The 22,132-nt window shown below is 38.9% G+C and overlaps 1 protein-coding gene across 1 annotated transcript in view; it reads right to left on the reverse strand.

Moving 5' to 3' along the window:
• The window catches only part of abtb3b (ankyrin repeat and BTB domain containing 3b), a 57,305-nt gene extending 38,157 nt beyond the window's left edge, over nucleotides 1-19,148 (reverse strand). Inside the window, exon 1 of the mRNA XM_085913558.1 lies at nucleotides 18,091-19,148. Within this exon, the coding sequence (XP_085769684.1) occupies nucleotides 18,091-18,946 (856 nt within the window). The 5' untranslated portion in view covers nucleotides 18,947-19,148. The remainder of the gene's footprint in view (nucleotides 1-18,090) is intronic.
• Nucleotides 19,149-22,132: the final 2,984 nt, after the last annotated feature.

Here is a 22,132-nt window from a genome sequence, read left to right on the forward strand (position 1 = left end):
GTTGTGTATAAAATGAATATTTAAAGAGATACTTGGGGATTGATTAAGAAAATGAAGGAGGTTGTGAGCTTCATATTGACAAACATATTACTGCGATGAACAGCGACATGAACTTGAAGCATGCAGTGACATCATTTGATACAACACACACACACTCTGCCACCCGTGATTATCAACAATGCTTCGTTTTGCACCACTTAATCTTCTTAAATTGTCAAGTCGTCCTGACACTCTCGAGTGAGCCCTTACAGAGACAAAACAAAAAATAGCAGTGCCACTAGAAAATGCTGAAAAATGTTTTGGCAGTGCAGAAATACAGGAGAAAATGAATAACTCACATTGAGCATTGGTTAATATTCACAGTCTGACAGAGCAATCACCATATAACAAGCGTATACACCCCCAGTAGCTGTGAGAAGAAAATGAGATAACAGCAATCTAATTAGACAATGAGACTCTTAAAGTGATGCCATAATCATTGCTTTTGTCACCTTTATTCTCCTTGAGGGAAAGAGTCAAATATTTCAGAAGAAAATGCAAATTGATTGGCTGCTATCAGCATTGAGAAGGCCTGTTGAACAGTTGAACACTTGTAAGTAGCAAGATTTCCCCAAGATTAAAATCTGTCAAAATGCAAAGTCTGTTCGGAAAGAGCACTTCGTTGTGAGTACAACACAGCAAAAATCGTGAGCATCAGATAAGTATTCTGCAGAAGTTGAGCTTTTTGCGAGGGAAAACACGGCATTCTTGGGCAACACTTTTATGTTATTTTGTATTTTTAATGTCTAATTGGCTGACAAGGAGTTCAAGGTGTACCCTGACTTCTGCCCAATGGCAGCTGGGATAGGCCCTCGCATGCCCAGAATAACTATAGTGAGGATAAAATGTTCTCAGAATAGATGAATAAATAAATGGTCATGAAAAGCACCTTCAATTGGAGTAAAACAGTATAAATTCATTATTCAGCGAAACATCACGACAAAAATGTATACATTCGTGTATTTGATAGAGCTGAATTCGATTTTGAACTCATTTCTTATGAAGAGGCCCTTGTGAAAAAAAAAGACAAATATATTTGTTTCCCAAGGATTTTTTTCCCCCAAATGTACAATAATTATTCTAAGCTTTATTATTCAATTTTTTATTTAATATATAAACTCATAATTTGAAAAAATACTGAAAATCTGGAAACATCAGCATTGGTTGTCATGGTAACGAGGACTTTGTAATAGATTTACTGTATGTGATTTCACTAGTAACCATTTCTCAAGAACTACTGGATGAATTTGGTATGTATGTATTTGTTATGCAATCATTGTAAAGCTATTGCGTGAAACTATGAAATTTGTTGCAACACAGGGAATTTTACTTGATGCTATTTTTGTAAGCCGCCCTCACAAAAGTTGTCTTTTGTAAGCTTGGCAATAATATCATCCAACAAACATTACAAAAGGTCAAAAAATCTTATTTGCTTTAAGAAAAGTATCATGCAACACCTTTGAATATTCAAAGTTATTATCTCAAATAGCTAGTGCAAGATCATATAGGTACAAGTATAGGTTAATTGTGAAGGCTGCCACTGACTGTTAGGATCAAGGTCAGTTTTATCAGGTCTGTCCATTTCCATGCAAAATGACAGCATTCTTCAAAAGATGAATCAAGATGTGGCTATTTCTCTGAACAACCGGAGTAGTAGTTTTTTTTTTTTAAATCATCCACATCAATACTTGAGTTAGACGTGTCAGACGTAACTTAGCTAAAGCTCATGCATTGGTCAAAACTATAACAATATTACAACATTATCATTGACATTAACTATAAGCAAAGAGAACTAGTACAGTAGCACAGCATTCTTTTTTTTCTTTCTATTGTGATGACTTCAAAGAGGAAGCAGTTGGGCTGGCCATTACATTAGGAGGAACTAGGAGGAGGTGGACGCGTTTTGTTATTTTCTGTATTTAAAAAAAAAAAAAGGGTTTTGTGCTTTGTTAATGGAAGTGGCAAAATAAATTAGTAGATAAATGAAATCGACCACTCGGATAATTGAAATATAATTGAAGGAATACCAAGTTGTTGTTTTTTTTGTTTGTTTGCCTCGAGGACATAGCAATGGAATGTGAAGGTCTGCGGGGATCTGCACATTCAGTTTGACAAAGGTGTACAGGGGGGCATGTGGTGAGTCATGCTTGCTTGCAAAACCTGTCAGTTCTAACATATGACTGGTCCCGTGGTGAATTCCATTTTTTTTTTTTTTTTTTTTACGCTTAATATTTATAGTTTTAGCCACTAAAATCAATCAATCACTGACTTTCTTTTTTTTTTTCTTTTTAATTTTTTTTTTAACCGTGTTGTCCACATTATTTTGGTACGTCAGGTTAAATCCTTGAAATATTCAGATCAGTTTAAACTGGAAAAAAACTGACACAAAAACAATAACACACAAGTATTTGTCTTAATTTGCTTAAAGGCTTAAATAACACAAGATAAATACATTAAATATGAAATAATCATTGAAACTTATTGTATTATCACATAAATATACAGGACCAATGCCAGTTCTGGCAGCACCACGCTAACATGGCCCATGTCACGTTGCTACTAGTCATGGCACCATTCTTCAATGATTTTATTCTGTTTGTTTTGAGCAAGCGAGCACAAACATTTAATCTTTCCCATTGGTGTATGAACGTGTGTGTGAATGGGTAAATGTGAGGCATTGTAAAGCGCTTTGGACACTAAAAACACTTAGAACGCACTAAGAACACTTGATTTATGCCGCTTAAGTTATACGTAGTGTATCATAACAGGCAGAGTGCATTCATTTGAGATGTGACTGCAATCAAAACGCAACAAAGTAGGACGAGTGCACGCTGGGGAAAGGATCAGACACACGGCATGACACGTTAATCTCCATCCCTCCAGGAATCTGACACCCACAGAACACAACAGGTGGAAGAAGATAATTCAAACACTTGGACTGAGCTGCTATCAAATGATTCATAATACGTACTACTCCATCAGTCATCGGTGAGCTGAAATTGTCCATAGCTGAAATTGTTTTTCCAAATAATATACTGCATTTCATTTACCTAACCGTTTCAATAAAATAATATGAACACAATTTGTGGAGATGGCAAAATATGCAGTTTAAAAAGTGTAGCTGTCCTCTCACTAATTTTAAATAATAATATCCAAATACTTACAAGGCCCTGAAAAATTGATGTATTCCGCATGCAGTGGTTGTAACTCCGAAATTGTGAATAACCATTTTGATGCCTCAAAGGTTAAAGGGGACATGTTGAGTAAAATTGCATTCAATGGCTTGTAAATACCGAAGCTGGGTCTCGGGAGTGCCTGCTCACTCATCAATTGTAAAATGAAAGTAAAATTATATTAAGTATTTTGTTATCTATGTAGTTCTGAAAAAGTATCTGTGAGTCTCAGTGAGCAGTTCTTCCTTTCATCCCTACTGTTACATTTGAGTGAGGATAATTTACATAAGTGCCGCCACCCACACCAAGTTTCTCGAGCCATTTTCAATTGACTGCTACAGTCTGTCCGCCAGATTATATTTTGTGTATCACGGTCATGCAGAGGACAGTCATGCAGAAACACTCACATGGTGTGATGCACCTGCTATCTAAGCAAAGCCAAAAGGTAAGCAGAGCTGCACTGAATTTGTTGGATGCACAGTGTGATGGTCCATAAAGTGCTGCCTTTACAAGTGTTGTTTAGCTAGTTGGTTTTAGTCACATCTTTTAGGTATCTCTTAAAAATCCGTTCTGATTCGATAATTAAAACATGATTTCTAAATTGATGCGTGGCCAACAAATGACTGAGGATTTACTTTTGGCCTTTCAGATTCAGGGCAAAAACAACATCTTTCATTTCTGCATTGAGTTGGGGACTCATCCATTCTTTAACACTCGGTTTGAAAAAGTAAGGTTGTGTGATGACACCTAGATGCAAAGCTGTGTTGTCTGCACAAGTGTGTTTTTTTCCTGGCTCAGTCATAATCTCCAACTGCAATAATGAACTGTCAATCTTGTAAAAACAACAACAAAAAGATTGGAACCGCTCAATCAGAATATTGTGCTCAACTGTGTCAATTGCAACAATGGGGTCCAGTAAGACCAAAACAGTGGTTCTGAAGGCATCTTTGTTTCAAAGTACATAGAAGTAGAAATAATCCATGCCTATATCTAAAACTGTATCCGTCGCATATTATTTCAAATTCACTCTGATGGGGTACAAAGGCAAATCCATATACAGCCGTATCTTGACTTGGAATTTTTCTTAAAGGTTTTTCAATGAGCTGAAACATGAATTAGAAACCAACTTCTATACAGTATGCCGACTCGGGTAAAGTAAGAAAAGAAAAAAGAGGGAAAAGTTAGCACCACTTTTTTAGGTGTTTATTGAACAGGTCAAATAGCCAAAAACACAAACACAAAATGAAACTCTTGCAGGGAGCAAGAGCAGATGCTATCACAAAACAAAACAGAGAGAAATACAGCTCACCCATTGCATCAGGGAATTTTGTCCTCATCGAAATTTCTCTCTGTGAATATGAACCTTCATGTCAATAAAAGCTGAAAAATCCCCCAAAGCAGCGTGACCACAACCCCCAAGTTTGAGGGTTTTCTCATTTTCAGCTTGCATTCTCATTAAAACAGGCTAAGGGTGGAACTCTGTTTTGTGTCATAAGACACTTTTCATCAGCTAAGTCCTCAGTGAATAGTCTGTCATGTTCTGACAATGCAGTTAATGATTATTAATGACCATTGTCTCCTGCGGCCAATAGATAGGGTAGCTGCAAAGCGTTGTTGCTGTTAGAGGACACAATGATAATTTAATTTCTTTAAGAAAATTAATTAGAGGGCTGAGTCTGAAAGTTGCACACCAGAGATGATATATAATACACTTAAGAGAAAATTCTGTGCCATCCATAGGCAAATTAAAAGCAAAGTTACAGCTTATTAATTGAGTAACTTCCCAGGCAACTCTCACGGCACAGCTATAGTTTCTAGTTAAGCTTTCCTACCATCCAATGTTCCAGATATTCCAGACCCCAAAAAAAGATTATCTGCTGGGTTTTCCCTCAGAGTAAAACAACATAAGCTTTGTTGGCTGGCACGTTCAACAAAGTGGAGCACAAGTTCCTGCAATTCATTACGTACTCTAATACTTTTGAGAAAGGCATAGACTGAGTTTCTTTTGGTGCTTTAATGAGGATTTATTTTCCACTGAATCTGTGCAAGTAGTGCAGACAGAATCCTAAAAATAAATTTGTATTTTGTACCTCACCGAATACATTCATATAGAAGTTGTGGTGTTAAATTATAAACCCGTGTACATCAATGCAAGCATTACTCATGTTTTTCTATCTTATGTGGTCAATACCCTCATCATTCCGCACCAAGAGAGCCTATCGAACTGAACTAACCGTACACTCCATTTGAATTTTAATATTTTGTCAACTAAATACTAATACCCCTTGTCATAACTCAATGGTGTGACCTTCTTAACATTGCAAGAAGGTTACGTTAGTCATTTTCCCGCTAAGGGTGTCACAGGGTGACAAGTTAAATGCGCAAATCTGGATTATACAATATGCAAACACACACACACACCAAGGTTTCACAACTTTGATTTCATTCCTTTCTGTCAAGCAATACGTTCCCCTTCCCTCTTAACCTTCTCTAAGTCTCATCTAAGTATGTATCTTGGTGAATTTGTTTCCAGATAAATCAGAAATGCAATATTCCTTACCTTGGAAACAAATGACGCAGAGCAGGTCAACTTTCATCCTGCTATAACGAAAACGCAAATGACTTGAATCTGTTTCAAATTGAGTGGCAATCTTCATCCGCAGAGGAAAATCAAAGCCTGCAGTGGCTCCCTATCTCTGTGGCTGATCTCACTTTATGAAGTGTCGAGTCTCATGAAGACAAGGTGCCGTCCTTTCATCAGTGCAACATTCTGGACTTTATGAAATCCCATATATAGCCAAATAGGGTATAGAAAGGTGCAATATGACCGTATCGTTTCATCAATTAGGAATTCAATCGCTTAAAATTCCATTGCTTCGTTTCGTGACAGGTCGAGAAGGAGCAATGAAGATCAGCATAAAGAGCGTGTGTAAAGCCCTCAATGAAATGTCGACTCATCGCCTCTATGGATTAAGTCATTTCCAGAGGCACCTGATTACTCATCATTGCCCTCAGTTTGCCTGACACAGACACGGTGATGTCTATGTGATTATCTTTTTTTTTGGCCCCTTCGGGGGGGGTTACACTTTGGTCAACATCACTCACCAGCCCCGAGGAACTCTGCCTCTGTTATTGCTATCTGCGTGGTGGGAGAGGGCAAAGGACAGCGGCTTTATCTCAGTGCCGCTCCTATTCATTTTTGTTATAGATGACAGTCCCAACACTACAAAGCTGCAATCAAGGAGTCGCAAGTCATCGTCAATCATCATAAAACAGGCCTTACAAAAGTGGTGCTTCGGAAACGTAAGGAAACCTTTGGGGAGGCTATTAATTTTATCGCTTGTCTTTGCTGAGAGGAGCAGTTAAAAGCTTAATAGCAGTCCGAGTGGAAGGTCTGAATAAGAACGAACGGCTAATGACATTCCATTACTTCTGCCAAGCAAAAGAAAAAAAAAAAAAGAAAAGATGTACAGCAAATTGCAGTTATTAGTTAGATGTCTGCTTCACTGTTTTTGCTGATGTTTCTCAAATTTAAAATTCAGTTAATGTAACTTTGTGATCACGATGGGATGCCAGGAAGCTACAGTAAATGTTAGATGGACTATTGATGAAAGTTTAATGTGTTTTTTTATGCAGCAAACATTCAGGGTTCATATTTTTGCTTTGCAAATATGTTTTTACAAAGTGCATTTAAACTGGAAAAAACACACCAAGGAATTTAGCATAGAAAATCATATTCCTTTAAAGAAAATATTATTTTAACACTTTAGTAATACATATGCAAATATTATAAGAAACAACTTGCCTTGTCCTGTCTTTTGGTTGCCACAATAAAATGTAACAACATAAAGGGAAAAATCTGCCTGTCCTCCCACCCAGTGGTTTTAACATGCAAGAGCATTTTTCATCTCTTAGATCATATAAATCAGAGGTATAACACCGTTCTAATATCACTGGTAGATGTACCCGCAGAGGATCTGTGATTAGGGCAACTCTCACCTCTTCCTTTTGAGGCACGGAGCCCTCTTACAGTCTGTTTAATAAATCAGTGATTATGTAACCGAGTTGTAGCTATCATGTTGATTTCTGAGAAAATCGACACTTTTAATGATGTATCTAAAGTCATATTCCGCTTCCAGGTTTCAGGTATTTTTTTTAAAGTGAAGGCAAAACATGCCTTTAAATCTTCATCTGCACCTTTTCATACTGTGTTTTTTTTTTTTTTATGCCAGTTTTGGACCCACATAAAAAAAATAGAGGCAGGCAGTAGGCATGCAGCATATGTTAGCAATAAAAATTGCCATGAACCTATATACCATACCTCCTCATGTTGTAATCTATACCACATGCTAAATTCAGACGAGGGTTGCACAAACTCACTCAGATGGAGCTCAACTATTTCAAAGCAAATGGTGGAATACTTGGACTCAACTAGCGAGCAGGCAATGCAGAACTTGAGATGACGTCAAACACACGATGCTGCCAGACAGCAAGGTGATGTTCTCGAGGTCTTCCTATTAGTCACTTTTCTTGACAACTCTCTCTCACATAGCGTTCCCCCAGCACTCTCTTCACAGATTAAAGACTGACCTGGAGGTGATTAGTCTCTGTGGGCACTTATATCCGTCTATACTGTTTGCCGCCTCACAGTATCCACCATTTTAGGCCCAATAGAACTATTACCTTCTCAACATTCACGATTCCGCTGAAGTGAAATGAAAACTGCAGTGGAGACTCACTGCAAGAAAATCGCAATTGCTATGATTTGGGGAAGAGTTCCTTAGTAGTATGCACTGTTCTTGTTACTAATGTGTGACGCTTTAAACAGCTTAGTTCAGGGCTCAACAACATAATGCCAATTTTTTAGTGTAGGAAGGTTTGTGCTCGGTGCATTCTGGCTAGCAGTAAGTGGTCTGAGCAATTCTGCTGATCTATGTTGGGATCACAAATGATGAGTAAGGTCTGCACAATTAGAAAGGAAAGTACACTGCTATTGTCCAGGTGAAAACAACTGAAAGGTGGTCTTCCATTACTAAAATCATCTTGTTAAATATCTATGGTCCTGGATTTGCACTTTGAAGTGCTATAACCTCTTCGCAGCAATTTATATATGTGCATATATCCACGAGATACGTACATGAACTCACACGTGTTTGAAGGTCAGCACTGTGAAGTCTCAGTGGAGGTAATGAGATCTCTCTCAAGACAAAAATAATCACTTGTGCAAGCTAATTTGCAGTTTCTTAGAGCTCTCCGAGTCTCAATTGGCTTCTTCTTTTCAAATTATTTGATTGGGGGACCTTTGCCCGTGCTCATTTGTGCTTTCCAGATGCTCACTAAGCTTACTTCTCAAAAATGTATAAAAGCTAGAGATATCAAGCACAGATCTCAATAAATAAATAAATAAATAAATACATACATTTTAGAGATTTTAGTTTTAGGCTCTATCGGAAGCATGATTGCTGGTGAGCAGACCATTATGGTTGAGGTGTGCTGGGTTTGTCATTTCAAGTAACCCATGCACAATAAAAGCAGTAAGTACATACTTGTTTTTTTCCCCTTGTTTCTTTTTGGAGCCGCTCACTTTTTAAAATTCGGCTACAATGGTAAAACTCATATTTACACTTCAAGTCTCAGCCTAAACTACGTTTAAAAAACTGGAATGTACCTTTGACCAAAAGGAAAAAACAACCTGAGTGTAACTGAGACAAAGAGAAAACACACCTTATGGATAACCTCTGCAGAAAGAGTAACAAAGACTGTGTCAGATTAAAAAAATAAAAGAAAAAATCACAGTTCTGAGAAGGTTTGTTTAATAAAAGAGATGTGTCATCCATCCATTTTCTTTACATCATAACCCCCCTTTACAAACTAGATTTATTACCAATCTTACTGCTGTTGTCATCATTAGTTATCACTGCCAATAAAGGATATAAGCAGAAGACATCAAGATGGCAACTGAAAGATAGAGAAATATATAACAATTTAAATAGTTCACTAGTTGAGCACTGTGAACAATGTAGGATGTGATCAAATGTTGGGATATTTTTCATGCTGGAATTTCTGTTACATTTTGTGGGCATTCCATTTTGGCTTAATTCCAAACCACAAAGCTGGATGGAATTCAATGATGACAATAGGGACTGTAAGGGGGCTCGCTGATGTCTTTATTTTCAAGGATAATGATGTCTTCCAGTCAATGTCTGAGCCTATAATTATTCAATAGGAGGACTGGTTTGCCAAAAGAGGTTGTTTATTTCTGCACTAAATCTGCTCCATATTTATAGCCTACAGCTGAATTGTCATGTGTCGAGGAAAACCTCAATGGCATTGAAAGGACTGAAATAAAAGTGCAGATCCCTGCAGTCAATAATCCCCATACATTTTCAGCCCAACAGCTAAGTGAATAAATTCAATAGTTATTTCTGGCAGTAAGTGGGATTTGAAAGGTACAATGGGCAATTATCTAACATTATTAACTGTTACAATGCAATGTCAAACTATTCTTTTCTTGTAACGAGTGTTAATGGCAACACTGACACAAACAAGTCCAATACCGAATTCCCAATAATTTGAATCTCTCGGAATAAGTTTTGCAGACTATTAAAAAAAAAGAGTCTCCTATGCACTTGGGAAGAAAAAAAATATATTCAATGAAGGAAATCGATAAAAAAAAAAAAATCCCATACATACAGAGCTTGACCTCTAATGTCCTGAATTTTATTTGAGGTCATGGTTAAATTATCAAATAAAAAGGCGATAATAGAAGTTCTGACACCTTCCTAAACAATGCATTTGTACCAAAACTTAAAATAATTGCAAAATATTTAGTTCATATCCTGATGAATTCAAACAAACGCCGCAATGCTCAAATACATTTTGGTTTTCCTATTAACAGTAACCAGGAAACCAATCTATTTTTGCAGAGTGATTTTAAAGCAATGAGTGCACCCTTACTTTGTTGACATTATTCATGGTTAAATTATCAAATAAAAAGGCGATAATAGAAGTTCTGACACCTTCCTAAACAATGCATTTGTACCAAAACTTAAAATAATTGCAAAATATTTAGTTCATATCCTGATGAATTCAAACAAACGCCGCAATGCTCGAATACATTTTGGTTTTCCTATTAACAGTAACCAGGAAACCAATCTATTTTTGCAGAGTGATTTTAAAGCAATGAGTGCACCCTTACTTTGTTGACATTATTCATGGTTAAATTATCAAATAAAAAGGCGATAATAGAAGTTCTGACACCTTCCTAAACAATGCATTTGTACCAAAACTTAAAATAATTGCAAAATATTTAGTTCATATCCTGATGAATTCAAACAAACGCCGCAATGCTCGAATACATTTTGGTTTTCCTATTAACAGTAACCAGGAAACCAATCTATTTTTGCAGAGTGATTTTAAAGCAATGAGTGCACCCTTACTTTGTTGACATTATTCATGGTTAAATTATCAAATAAAAAGGCGATAATAGAAGTTCTGACACCTTCCTAAACAATGCATTTGTACCAAAACTTAAAATACAGTAATCCCTCCTACTTCGCGGGGGTTACGTTCCAGACCCACCCGCGAAATGGGAATCTCCGCGAAATAGAAACTAGATTTTTTTGAGCTATTCTTGGAAGATATTCTATTTTTATCGCTGACATCAACCAGCTCGCTGCTAGGGGACTTTCATATCAATGGACTGTGCGCTCCGCATTCATGCCTTAGCGACGAGACTAACAGTGTATTGCTATGTCCAGATGAAGGCCACCGCCGGTGGAGAGTGTTATATCTTTACTATTTTCCAGGTTCTGATGTAGCAAGCATGGTTCGGACAACGACGTGATGGATACTGCTTTATTCCTTTCATCACAGTCAGTTCACTGGCCGTACATCGCAACACTGAACGTCCCCGAAGCTCCCCCTCCCACATCCGGGGTTTTCCCACTACGGAACATGAGTTAGTCCAAAATATACAACAGAGAGAACGCCCTGAAGTCACATGTGACGATAAAGTATACTGTACTGACTCTTTAATTTATTCATTTCAAAACAAGAAAACGACTTTTAAACATAAGCTATCATTATTAAAGGAAAATGAAGAAACTCAAGTGGCCGCGAAACCTCGTGAAATGATGAAATTTCTGCGATAAAATTATTAATTTATTTTTGAAAACCCGCGATACAGCGAAGCCGCGATAGTTGAAGCCGCGAAGTAGGAGGGATTACTGTAATTGCAAAATATTTAGTTCATATCCTGATGAATTCAAACAAACGCCGCAATGCTCGAATAAATTTTGGTTTTCCTATTAACAGTAATCAGGAAACCAATCTATTTTTGCAGAGTGATTTTAAAGCAATGAGTGCACCCTTACTTTGTTGACATTATTCATGGTTAAATTATCAAATAAAAAGGCGATAATAGAAGTTCTGACACCTTCCTAAACAATGCATTTGTACCAAAACTTAAAATAATTGCAAAATATTTAGTTCATATCCTGATGAATTCAAACAAACGCCGCAATGCTCGAATACATTTTGGTTTTCCTATTAACAGTAACCAGGAAACCAATCTATTTTTGCAGAGTGATTTTAAAGCAATGAGTGCACCCTTACTTTGTTGACATTATTCAAGCTATTATGGAGTGCATTTCATATCAGTGTAAAAGGTTATGCTTAAAAACAAGACAAATTCAGAAAAATGACAGAAAAGCCTCATCAAAACATATATTGCCACTTTAAGTAACCACATACTCATGCATGAGCAAGTAACAAGTGTTTTATTTTTCAAAAAATATAAGATGGGAGAGAGACATTTGCAATTAATTATGAGACAATTCAACCCAAGAGTAAGAGAAATAAGTCTGTAGGCCTTAAACATTTAGATTTTTAACAACTCCTCTGTGAATTGTAAGGTACCTTGGCCAAAAAAAAAAAGCACGAGTTAGACCAGTGAGAAAAGGTCTTCTCAACAATTAAAAAGCCAGCAAAGAGTCTTTGGGTAAGGTCACAATCTCAAGAAGTGTAAGTGCAATAAAAAAGTGTAACTCCAACTGTTAAACATGTCAAACTTTTTGTCCGTAGACATGACAGTAAGTAAAACTACAGTGAAACACGGGTTGCAGAAAGTAAAATGAAAATTCTAATATACCCAATCCCATGCAAGTAACTTCAGCATTACACATTTGCACCTTTATCCTACAGTTAGAATATAATTCCTAAATAGCTCCTGAGTTAGAGAATGTGTGACTCAGAAAGTGTGCATCCTTGCCTGTGTGTACTGCTTCATGCCCGTCGCTGCCCGCAATTCCAAAGACCCTGGGGCTGCTGTGTAAGGGTTTCCCCCGAGTTATGGCCCATTAGATCTCACTCAGTAGAGTGGTGTTATTGCATGTCCTGTTCATTCCTGTCAGTCCCTCCCACACCAAGTTCACAGAGCAATAACAACTATTGATTAAGGAACAAAAGACTTAGAAATAAAGTTAGTGAGACCTTTAATGTCAAGGCCCTGATGGACTAACACAACAGCTCAAAGCAAATTAGTTCAACTCCATCTGCTACAGTAATCACAGAAACTGTCAAGCAAATTACGTCGTTAAAAATGTTGATTTTTTTTCAAAGAATTCACTATTAAGAGATTTTTAAGTGAATGATGCACAAAAAAAAACAATTTGAGCCATGGGGTTCTATATTCGTAGACAGCACAGATGCGCTTGAGCGTACAAAGTAGTACATCTTGATTTTCGTGCAGCTGCAAGCCTCATTTAACATGTTTGGGAATTTAGCAAATGGCTCTGCACCACGGTGGGCATCTCGGCATTTAAGGTCATTTCCTTTCAATATGCAAAGTAACCCCCTCAATACTGAATACAGAAGGATAATGGCTTGCAGGTGATCATTGGAGCCACATTGCCAGTGTGATTCCTTTTTTTTTACCTTTGTTACGATTGGATGTTATCGCAGAGGGCCTTGGCAATGAAAAAGAAAAAACGATATACTGTACCAGTGCTAGTTCAGCACATGTAAGCAGGTATAAAACAATCATAGATATAACTACACGCTCCTTTTGAGCTGTTCTATATGTAATCGTTTCCTGTTCTGACAGGGTACCGCCACCGGAGAAGGGAAACCCTACACCCACCTTGCAACTGAGTCAGATATTGAGCCTTTGACATCTTGATGCAACTGCATGGCATGCGTGTGCATGTGTGCGTTCGTGTGTGTGTGAGCGAGAGAGAGTGCAAGAGAGCAAGAGAGAGAGAGAGAGAGTGTGTAGGAGGCTCACCATATGCTAGATGAGCCACTTCAAAACAGATGCAGCAGGTGGGAACAGACAAGGCAGATATAAAGTTTTTGTTGAGGCTTGTTCATTACATTGGAACTACCTCCCCACACACACTTTCCATAAAAGGAATCACTATATAAATAATAATGTATTGTACTTACCTCCATGCAAATATGCTAAGTAATGTACCACCAATAATTACAGGGAATTTCCAACTTTCTATTTTTGATGGCACACTTTGGAACAGGCTGCCCTTATTATTCACAATCAGTCGTTTAAGAACCCTAAATGTTGAATCAGATATATCATAAAGTCACAAATTTAGAAATAGGTTACAATTGATTGGACATTGTCATTTCCAAGGAATGTTGCAGAATGGATCATTTGAAAATACAAGATGTATTGATATAAAGTATTGCATGTTATTTGTTTTCTTCTTTCTTACCTTGTCATTGTTTTGTTGATAATTAGTGTGTAAAAACATTAACACAAGGTCCTTTAAAGAAATGTGTTATTTACTCATGCAACCACTGAGCAAGCACGTCACAAGTCACAGCACAGATGAGCTTACTCATCAGATCAAGACTAAATATATGTAAATTTGTACCTGCAACTCAGAGAGAAAGAGCATTATTTTGAGGACAAACATCACATTCTAGACAGAAAAGATGGTTTCAAAGACAGGTGAGAGAGGCCATCTACACGACGTTATGGTTGAGAAAGCATCTATAAACAGGAGGGGGCTTACAACATCACCTATCTCCCACATACAATGCCATCCTTTCAGCCCTTTCAGAGAGACTCAATAATTTAGCTTCTTACACATGACAAGCAACACCGTGACTTGTGGCCTTCAGGTGCCTCCAGAGTCATTGTTACAACTGAATAGAATATTAATCAGAGTAAGGTGATTCAACGGTACTGGACTGTCACCATCTACAGAGACAAATCTACCAAAACGTCTCTCACATCGATATGTATACTGTCCTTGTCTTGTTCAATTGAACTGCTCCCTTTCATGATTTTGTCTTTGGGAGAGAAGACCAAGACCATTTCAGGAGGAAGGGACAGAAGAGAGAGCAGAAATGTCTGGCCAAAACAATGTCCTTGCGGTCCATGACTAAGCCGATCCAGCTCTTGTCAACCTGGCGTGAGACGAAAACACAATTGTCTGGCAGGAATTTCTTCTGCTGAGACAATCTGGCATTGAAATGAAAGGTCAGCATTCTGTGTCTTGGGTCTTTGGATGAAGACATATGGTTCCCTGGTTCAATTAACACAAGTAACTTAGATGCATAAAATGAATCCATCTAATAGTTCCTTTAGATTGAACACCGGATACATACAATTTAAAGTTGAGTTTCTGCACAAATGAGAATTTCCTCAAATGTGCAAAAATTGGATTTATAGTAGTAATTAATATAATTTGTCACAAAGTTTAAGTCTTAGTCTTGGGTAATTGTATTTTATTAATCACGTCACGTCATTAATGCAGTCATTTGACTTGCAGTTAGAATGGAAAGTCACGGTGACCGAGTCTGTTGTGTTCAACGGGAGTGTGTGGGATATAAGTCACTTGGACAATGTCGCTGTGGTTACGGAATGAAGCATTTCCGCGTTTAAAAATGATGACTCACTGCAGAGGTACCTGGATATGAACAAAGAAAACCAATCAGTCCAACAACTGCCTTATTGAATTTGTGATAAATGTAGGGGAAACAAGTGTTGATGGAGTGAATCCAACAAAAATATTCATAGCTCTTCAAAACCACACCGGTACAAAATAAAATAGATGGATTACTCTTAAGTCACTAGAAAAGGACAAAATACATCACTCAACTTCAATACAGCAGAAAATGTCTCTTGCTTAACTTGATTCCGCCACACACGATCAGACTTCTATTTTTCATGTCAAAATACAGCCAATAAAAATGTTCCACAACATGGATAAGCGACATTTTGTAAGGATTTCACCAGTTGGAAGCTCACAAACTATCTGGGATACTACGTCATGTTTAATTGTCTGTAAAACTGTTAAAGAACCACAAACATGCCAGTGTTCCAGTATGCATTACATCAGCTTTCCAAACCTCTTCCTCATAAGAGTAATACACTGCTAAATACTTGCCACACCTCTTATGCAGCTGGAGACCTGGTGTATGCCAAATGGACTGAATGCACAATGTGACTCAATATTGATACCAAACAATACGATCATAGTACCGTGTGATGTTGTTTGTGGTAGCCCTGCCTTGGACTTTTTAGACTTAGACAAACTTTATTGTCATTTTGTTTGCACAGGGTGAATACAAAACGAAATTCCGTTGCATATGGCTTACAACAATGCAGTGATATTGCGGTTGAATAAAAATAACATACTATATAAAAATATAAAATAAAATAAAACAAGTATAAAGTGCAGCAGTTGGCCAGTTTTTGTGTTGTAAAAAAAAAAAAAAAAAAAGAAATGCACTCTTGCCAAAGGAGTTCATGGAACTCAGCCCACCACTGCCAAAATTGTACTCCACAGTATAGGAATGTTCCTAAATCTGCCGTCTGATTGGGCAATGCAGCTCATGTTAGTGTAGTAATACAGCGTGCGTCACTTCAGTCTTTGTAATTAGCTAGTTTCCCGCAAAGTGGCGGCACAAATGTGACAAGCTTACATTGTAAGAGGGTAAGCATGTGACATCATGTATCTGGAAGTAGTTGCAAGGGTAATAGCGGAAAATTAACAGCAGCATTAGTATTCGGCTAGAATCCGTTGGCAACGATTGGAAAGCTCCATTAGGCATTTACATTCAAATTGAGATGGCAAATAAGTAACACCTAAAAAATACATTGCTTGCATTGCGTGAGACAAAAAGAAAATCTGGTGACAATTACTTCACTCCTCTCACCGCCATCATGCCACACCATACAGATTGTCATAGCTGTATGACACGCTTTGACACACTGCAGCATATTCTGTCACTCAATCCAACTGAAGGGCGTGTTCCAGTGGGAGGTTGAAGTCAGAAGAGCCAACATTGTGCAAAAACTGCAAATGAAAGCACATTTCCATAACTCCTGCATGACTGGACTGAAACAAACCCTCTCACCAAAATGGTCAACAGACTAGTTGGTATAACTAACAAGTTTCATTGGTGTTGCATCAATACAGTCAGCTTTTCCAACTTTCTCTTTTTACACTCTGTTTATCTCCCTCAGTGAAAACCCCACTTTTATTCACGCTGCTCTACATAACTGATGATAGCACATACTGTAGGTCCCCTGGGGTCTTTCATTATGTAAACCTGTTGCAAGAAGAGCTACAGCAGCAGTTTTCCAGCATCCATCAAGCCAAACAACCATGTATTAGAGTGCTCTGTGATGTATCGCCAGTTATGCAGCAGTAAAGTCTGAATGCAATTACTTTTAAAGAACAAGAACAGGAAGTGAAACCAGAAAGTAAGTGTGGAAACTACAAAAGGCGTATTGTCAGTGTTAGAAAAAGCATGTACATGTGGTCATGTACTACTTTTGATTTGGGCAAGATTAAAAGCTGCAGGGCATGACATCTGCAAGAATTGCAAGAGTAATATATGTGAGACAATGAGGCTCTTACACTTTTTAAGAATTTTGAACATTAACAGAGCGACTATGGTAATATGCAAAAGTCACTGTTTTTGTCACAATGCACCAATGGAATAGTCAGACCTCCAAAATCATTCTCCATGAACAAGAAGGGATTCGGTTGTGGTGAAATGTCAGATTAGTGTTCAAGTAATTTGAGCACCTCAATCCAAACAAATGCTTGAGTATTCTTTTCTGCCTTGGTTACCCGTTTCTTTAGTTCGTACTGTTGAAATAACAAGTCAAGCTTGCCACAGCAACAATTGTCTATGCAATGCATGACGATAACACACCACTAACAACTTCCAAATAGAATGTTCCCAAATAAAGTAACACATGAACATCAGTGCCTTGATGTGCTCGCAATTTTTTCAGTGGGATACCCAAATACCAGGGATTGCACTATACTCACCTGAAATCCGTGAAGCCCTGGTTAAGATCTAGCAGCATTTAATTTTACATTATAAAATGTGATTTATACATTATGTTCTCAGAGTCCCCCGAACCCGTGTATCTTCAAACCCCCCCACCCCCCACTCCCCTGGGAGAGAAAAAAAAATCCTGCCGAATACCCCCAAAAAATCCTGCCGAATACCAAATATTCAACAGCGGGAGACTTTTTGAAAACATCTATTCACACACCCACTCAGAGCCTCCAACCCACATTTAGTGGGACCTGAATAAAGTTTTTAGTAAGAATTCAATCTTTAAAGCCATTTATTTAACGTCACATCTTTTCTGCTGACACCACACAATCAAATTACATAAGGCTTTGTTTACTTTCTTGTAATGGTGTGACGTCACGTTGAAAAGTCCTATACCCACTGTAAAACCCATTAAAATCTGCAAGTGCTAAGGGTTCACTTAGCACTTCAACCCATTGAACCTTTGAGGGTTTGACTCCACGTCTTCGTGGCTATCAAACCTTATCAATCAAACTCAAAATGCACGAGTTTTATTGGAAGATCAGTTACTCACCACTCGCATTTTTCCCACAGATGAGGTGTTGCCAGTGCTGCAGTGATCCCCACAACTCAGCATCACTGCTGATGGCCTGTTCCAAGCTCTCCACGCTCAACTTGGGGATACTGTTGTCCCGCTCCAGCAGCGCACTGCGGAGCACTCGCTCGTGTATCTGTCGGAAGAGGCTCTCCATGCACGCCGCCAAATAGATGGCCGCGTGCTCGTGGATCCTGGCCGCGATCCTACTATCGACCATCCACCTGAAGAATTTTCCCACGTTAAAGACGAGCCCGCAGCGCACGGACTTGCCGCGGCCGAACTTGTCCTCCTCAGTGCTCATGTTGTACAGGGACAAGGCACCGAGGGCAGCGCCTATACAGTTCGTGGAGACAACCCACGACAGAACCATCTTTATGGCACTTTGGATCTCATATTTGGTGCATTTGGCATAGCGCAAACTCAAGCGCTGGGCCTCCTTTGCGACCCTCACCAGGGCCCGGCTGACCAGCGCGGAGAGCCGAAGCAGGACGTCCTGCGATGGGGTCGGCACGCTCATTCCCTCGTCCCTCTGCAAAGCTCTCGCCACCTCCCCGAGGCTCCACGGCACATCCTCAAGCTCGGGTAGTTTAGCGCACTGGCCGGTGCACTCCAGGATCTCGGCGTCTTCGACCAGGACCGTGTTGACAGTGTCCAGGCTGTTGTTTCGACTGTGCATGGAGTCCGTTAGTTGCCAGCAGTTCCCCCCATGTGCCTCCGAGCAGCACAGCGACGCACTGGAAGACCTGAAGGAGTCGGCAGCTCCACCATATCCCGAGTCGAGAGTCAAATCCTCCAGGGTCCTCGTTGCTGCAGACTTGCTACTGCTTGCCATAATTGTGCTTCATAGCGAAAAGAAAAAGTGGAGAGAATCGACCAGTGCACATACGCGCGCTCCATGCGCAAGAAATGAAATTGTATGGACGGATCAAGAGTCCAACGGTATCATACAAAGTTAAAAGAGTAAGAGCTCGGTACACCAGCCGTCAAACCGTTTGACCAGTGCAGTGCATGACAGTTGGGGGCGGGGACGTGGAGCCAAGTGACAGCCAATCGCCACGCGATGTTAAACAATAACTATTTCTAATTGGAGGAATCCTAGAAAGTCACTAATAAAGCGCGTCTGTGAGGCTTATTAATAAAAATGCGCTGATACCAGCATTGTTTTTTCCCATGATACACATCTCAGTCGCATAGAAATATAGGCATTTACTCATTGACGCTGAAATATGCATGATTCCCAAATTACGAGGCTAAAATATATTGACACGAATTGTTTCCAATTAATTTTCATTTAACACTTGGTCATTTGGGCGGAAAATGATCAAGCCTTTTACAACATAGTTTTTCAAACCCAAGCCTGATGGTAACATGATCCAAGAACATTAATAATTTACTACAGGCATAATATATCGTTGTGTCTGTGTGGAGATAACCTACTGCTACTGAGAAGACCTGAAGTGTTTCCAAGGTCATTCGTAGCACGGAATGTCTTTAGGGTTCTAACCTGTATGCTTTGTTTGGTAGCTTGTAAAAGCTGTATGGATTACATTGTATAATTATAGTCATAACGTGCATGCTTCTTATCAGTTGTTTTTGTTATCTTCATTGTCATCAGGACTTTTTGTTTTTCAAATACAAACTAGAAATTGCATGATTTTAGCTTCTAACTATTACTTTAGGTTTCAAATATGACCTGGATGGAAATAATTCGTATCATATAAATTGCAGTATTGCTCACAATCTGAGCTTTTTCTTTCTCGTCTGCAGCAAAATTCATAATTAAGGGACGGGATGAAAATGTTTCTGGAGCAACAGTGACCTCCAAAGACATAAAGCGGTAACTCGATTTAGTTAGGTCGTTGAAACATCAGTGCAAAGGTCAGGACTCCGGTCCTCCAGGGCCCTATACCGCATGTTTTGGATATTTTTCTCCCCCAACTCACCTTGATTCAGCTTCATGAGCAAGCTCTGCAGAAGCCGTATAGTGATACCGACCGTTTGAATCAGGTGTCTTGGAGTAGAAAAGCATCTAAATTATGCAGAATGGGGACCCACAATGACCAGAGTTGGTGACCCCTTATCAGTTTAAACTGGATTTGACTTATTCATAATTAATTTGACAACTTCATTACTTTTCATGCACATTGAATAGCTTGAATTCTGCCACTTGCTATCAAACGACAAATCATGGCTCAGCTTGTGAACGTCACATGAGCTGTGATTGGTTCTTACCTGAGCCCTGAGCACATGTGACATTGTTTCCAATTGACAGCAAGTGGGAAAATACAAGAGATGATAGTTGTACATGAAAAATAATTAGGTCTATTAACTTTTTACCACGTAAATTGGCGAAATAAGCAAATTAGTATACCATATGAACTGCAATACAATATTTAAATAATCTCTTCATTTAACAAAGGTGTAAAGCCACACAATAGTAAAAAGCAAAATTGTATTCAATTACATTTATTTTTAAGTGCTCAGGAGGACAAAAAAAAATTGCATTACCCTAGTCATGATTCAGAGATATCACTGATTTGCTGCAACATTTTCTGAGTTGTCCTCTGGCATACGGTCTACTCATATTGTAGTTTCAATATGAATGTATCACTGAACAATTTATTCTGTAAGTAGTCATTCCAATTTGGAACTACCTATACGTATACAGTGATCCCTCCTACTTCGCGGGGGTTACGTTCCAGACCCAACCGCGAAATGGGAATTTCCGCGAAATAGAAACTAGATTTTTTTGAGCTATTCTTGGAAGATATTCTATTTTTATCGCTGACATCAACCAGCTCGCTGCTAGGGGACTTTCATATCAATGGACTGTGCGCTCCGCATTCATGCCTTAGCGACGAGACTAACAGTGTATTGCTATGTCCAGATGAAGGCCACCGCCGGTGGAGAGTGTTATATCTTTACTATTTTCCAGGTTCTGATGTAGCAAGCATGGTTTGGACAACGACGTGATGGATACTGCTTTATTCCTTTCATCACAGTCAGTTCACTGGCCATACATCGCGACACTGAACGTCCCCGAAGCTCCCCCTCCCACATCCGGGGTTTTCCCACTACGGAACATGAGTTAGTCCAAAATATACAACAGCGAGAACGCCCTGAAGACACATGTGACGATAAAGTATACTGTACTGACTCTTTAATTTATTCATTTCAATTATTCATTCAATTTCATTTATTCATTTCTGCTTTATTCCTTTCATCACAGTCAGTTCACTGGCCGTACATCGCGACACTGAACGTCCCCGAAGCTCCCCCTCCCACATCCGGGGTTTTCCCACTACGGAACATGAGTTAGTCCAAAATATACAACAGCGAGAACGCCCTGAAGTCACATGTGACGATAAAGTATACTGTACTGACTCTTTAATTTATTCATTTCACTTTTAAACGTAAGCTATCATTATTAAAGGAAAATGAAGAAACTCAAGTGGCCGCGAAACCTCGTGAAATGATGAAATTTCTGCGATAAAATAATTCACTTCCGCATTTTTGAAAACCCGCGATATAGCGAAGCCGCGATAGTTGAAGCCGCGAAGTAGGAGGGATTACTGTAGTGTGTTAGAATGCATTCTGAGCAAACTGTGTGTCAACATGTTTCTGTAAAGCATGCATCGTCTTATAGTACATTCAAGGACTTTTATGGTACATTGACTTCATTGCTTCTTGGTAATGGACTCGAGCTCATTGTTCTCATTGTATGCCCAAATAATGTTCTCTAATAGAATGACTTATCCTTGAATCTGTGAGCAGGTCATGTCCTTTTTCGGTCAAAAGCATTTTTCTATGCAAGAGGTGAATGATGGTCAAGAGGGCAGCAGTAGCTCATCTCTTTGTTCGGACTGAGACCCACGTGAGAGGTAAAAGGATGGATCCATGCAAAGTTTCCGCTCGTGTGATTCCCTTGAGCAAAGCATAAAGCATCCCTTTTACACTGCAACTAAACTTTTGGAATGCAACGTGACCTGATTACTCAGAATCGTCCAAACTGGGAGCC

This window comes from Syngnathus leptorhynchus, chromosome 6, assembly GCF_054491065.1.
Source record: "Syngnathus leptorhynchus isolate UIUO chromosome 6, UIUO_Slep, whole genome shotgun sequence".
Lineage (NCBI taxonomy): Eukaryota > Metazoa > Chordata > Actinopteri > Syngnathiformes > Syngnathidae > Syngnathus > Syngnathus leptorhynchus.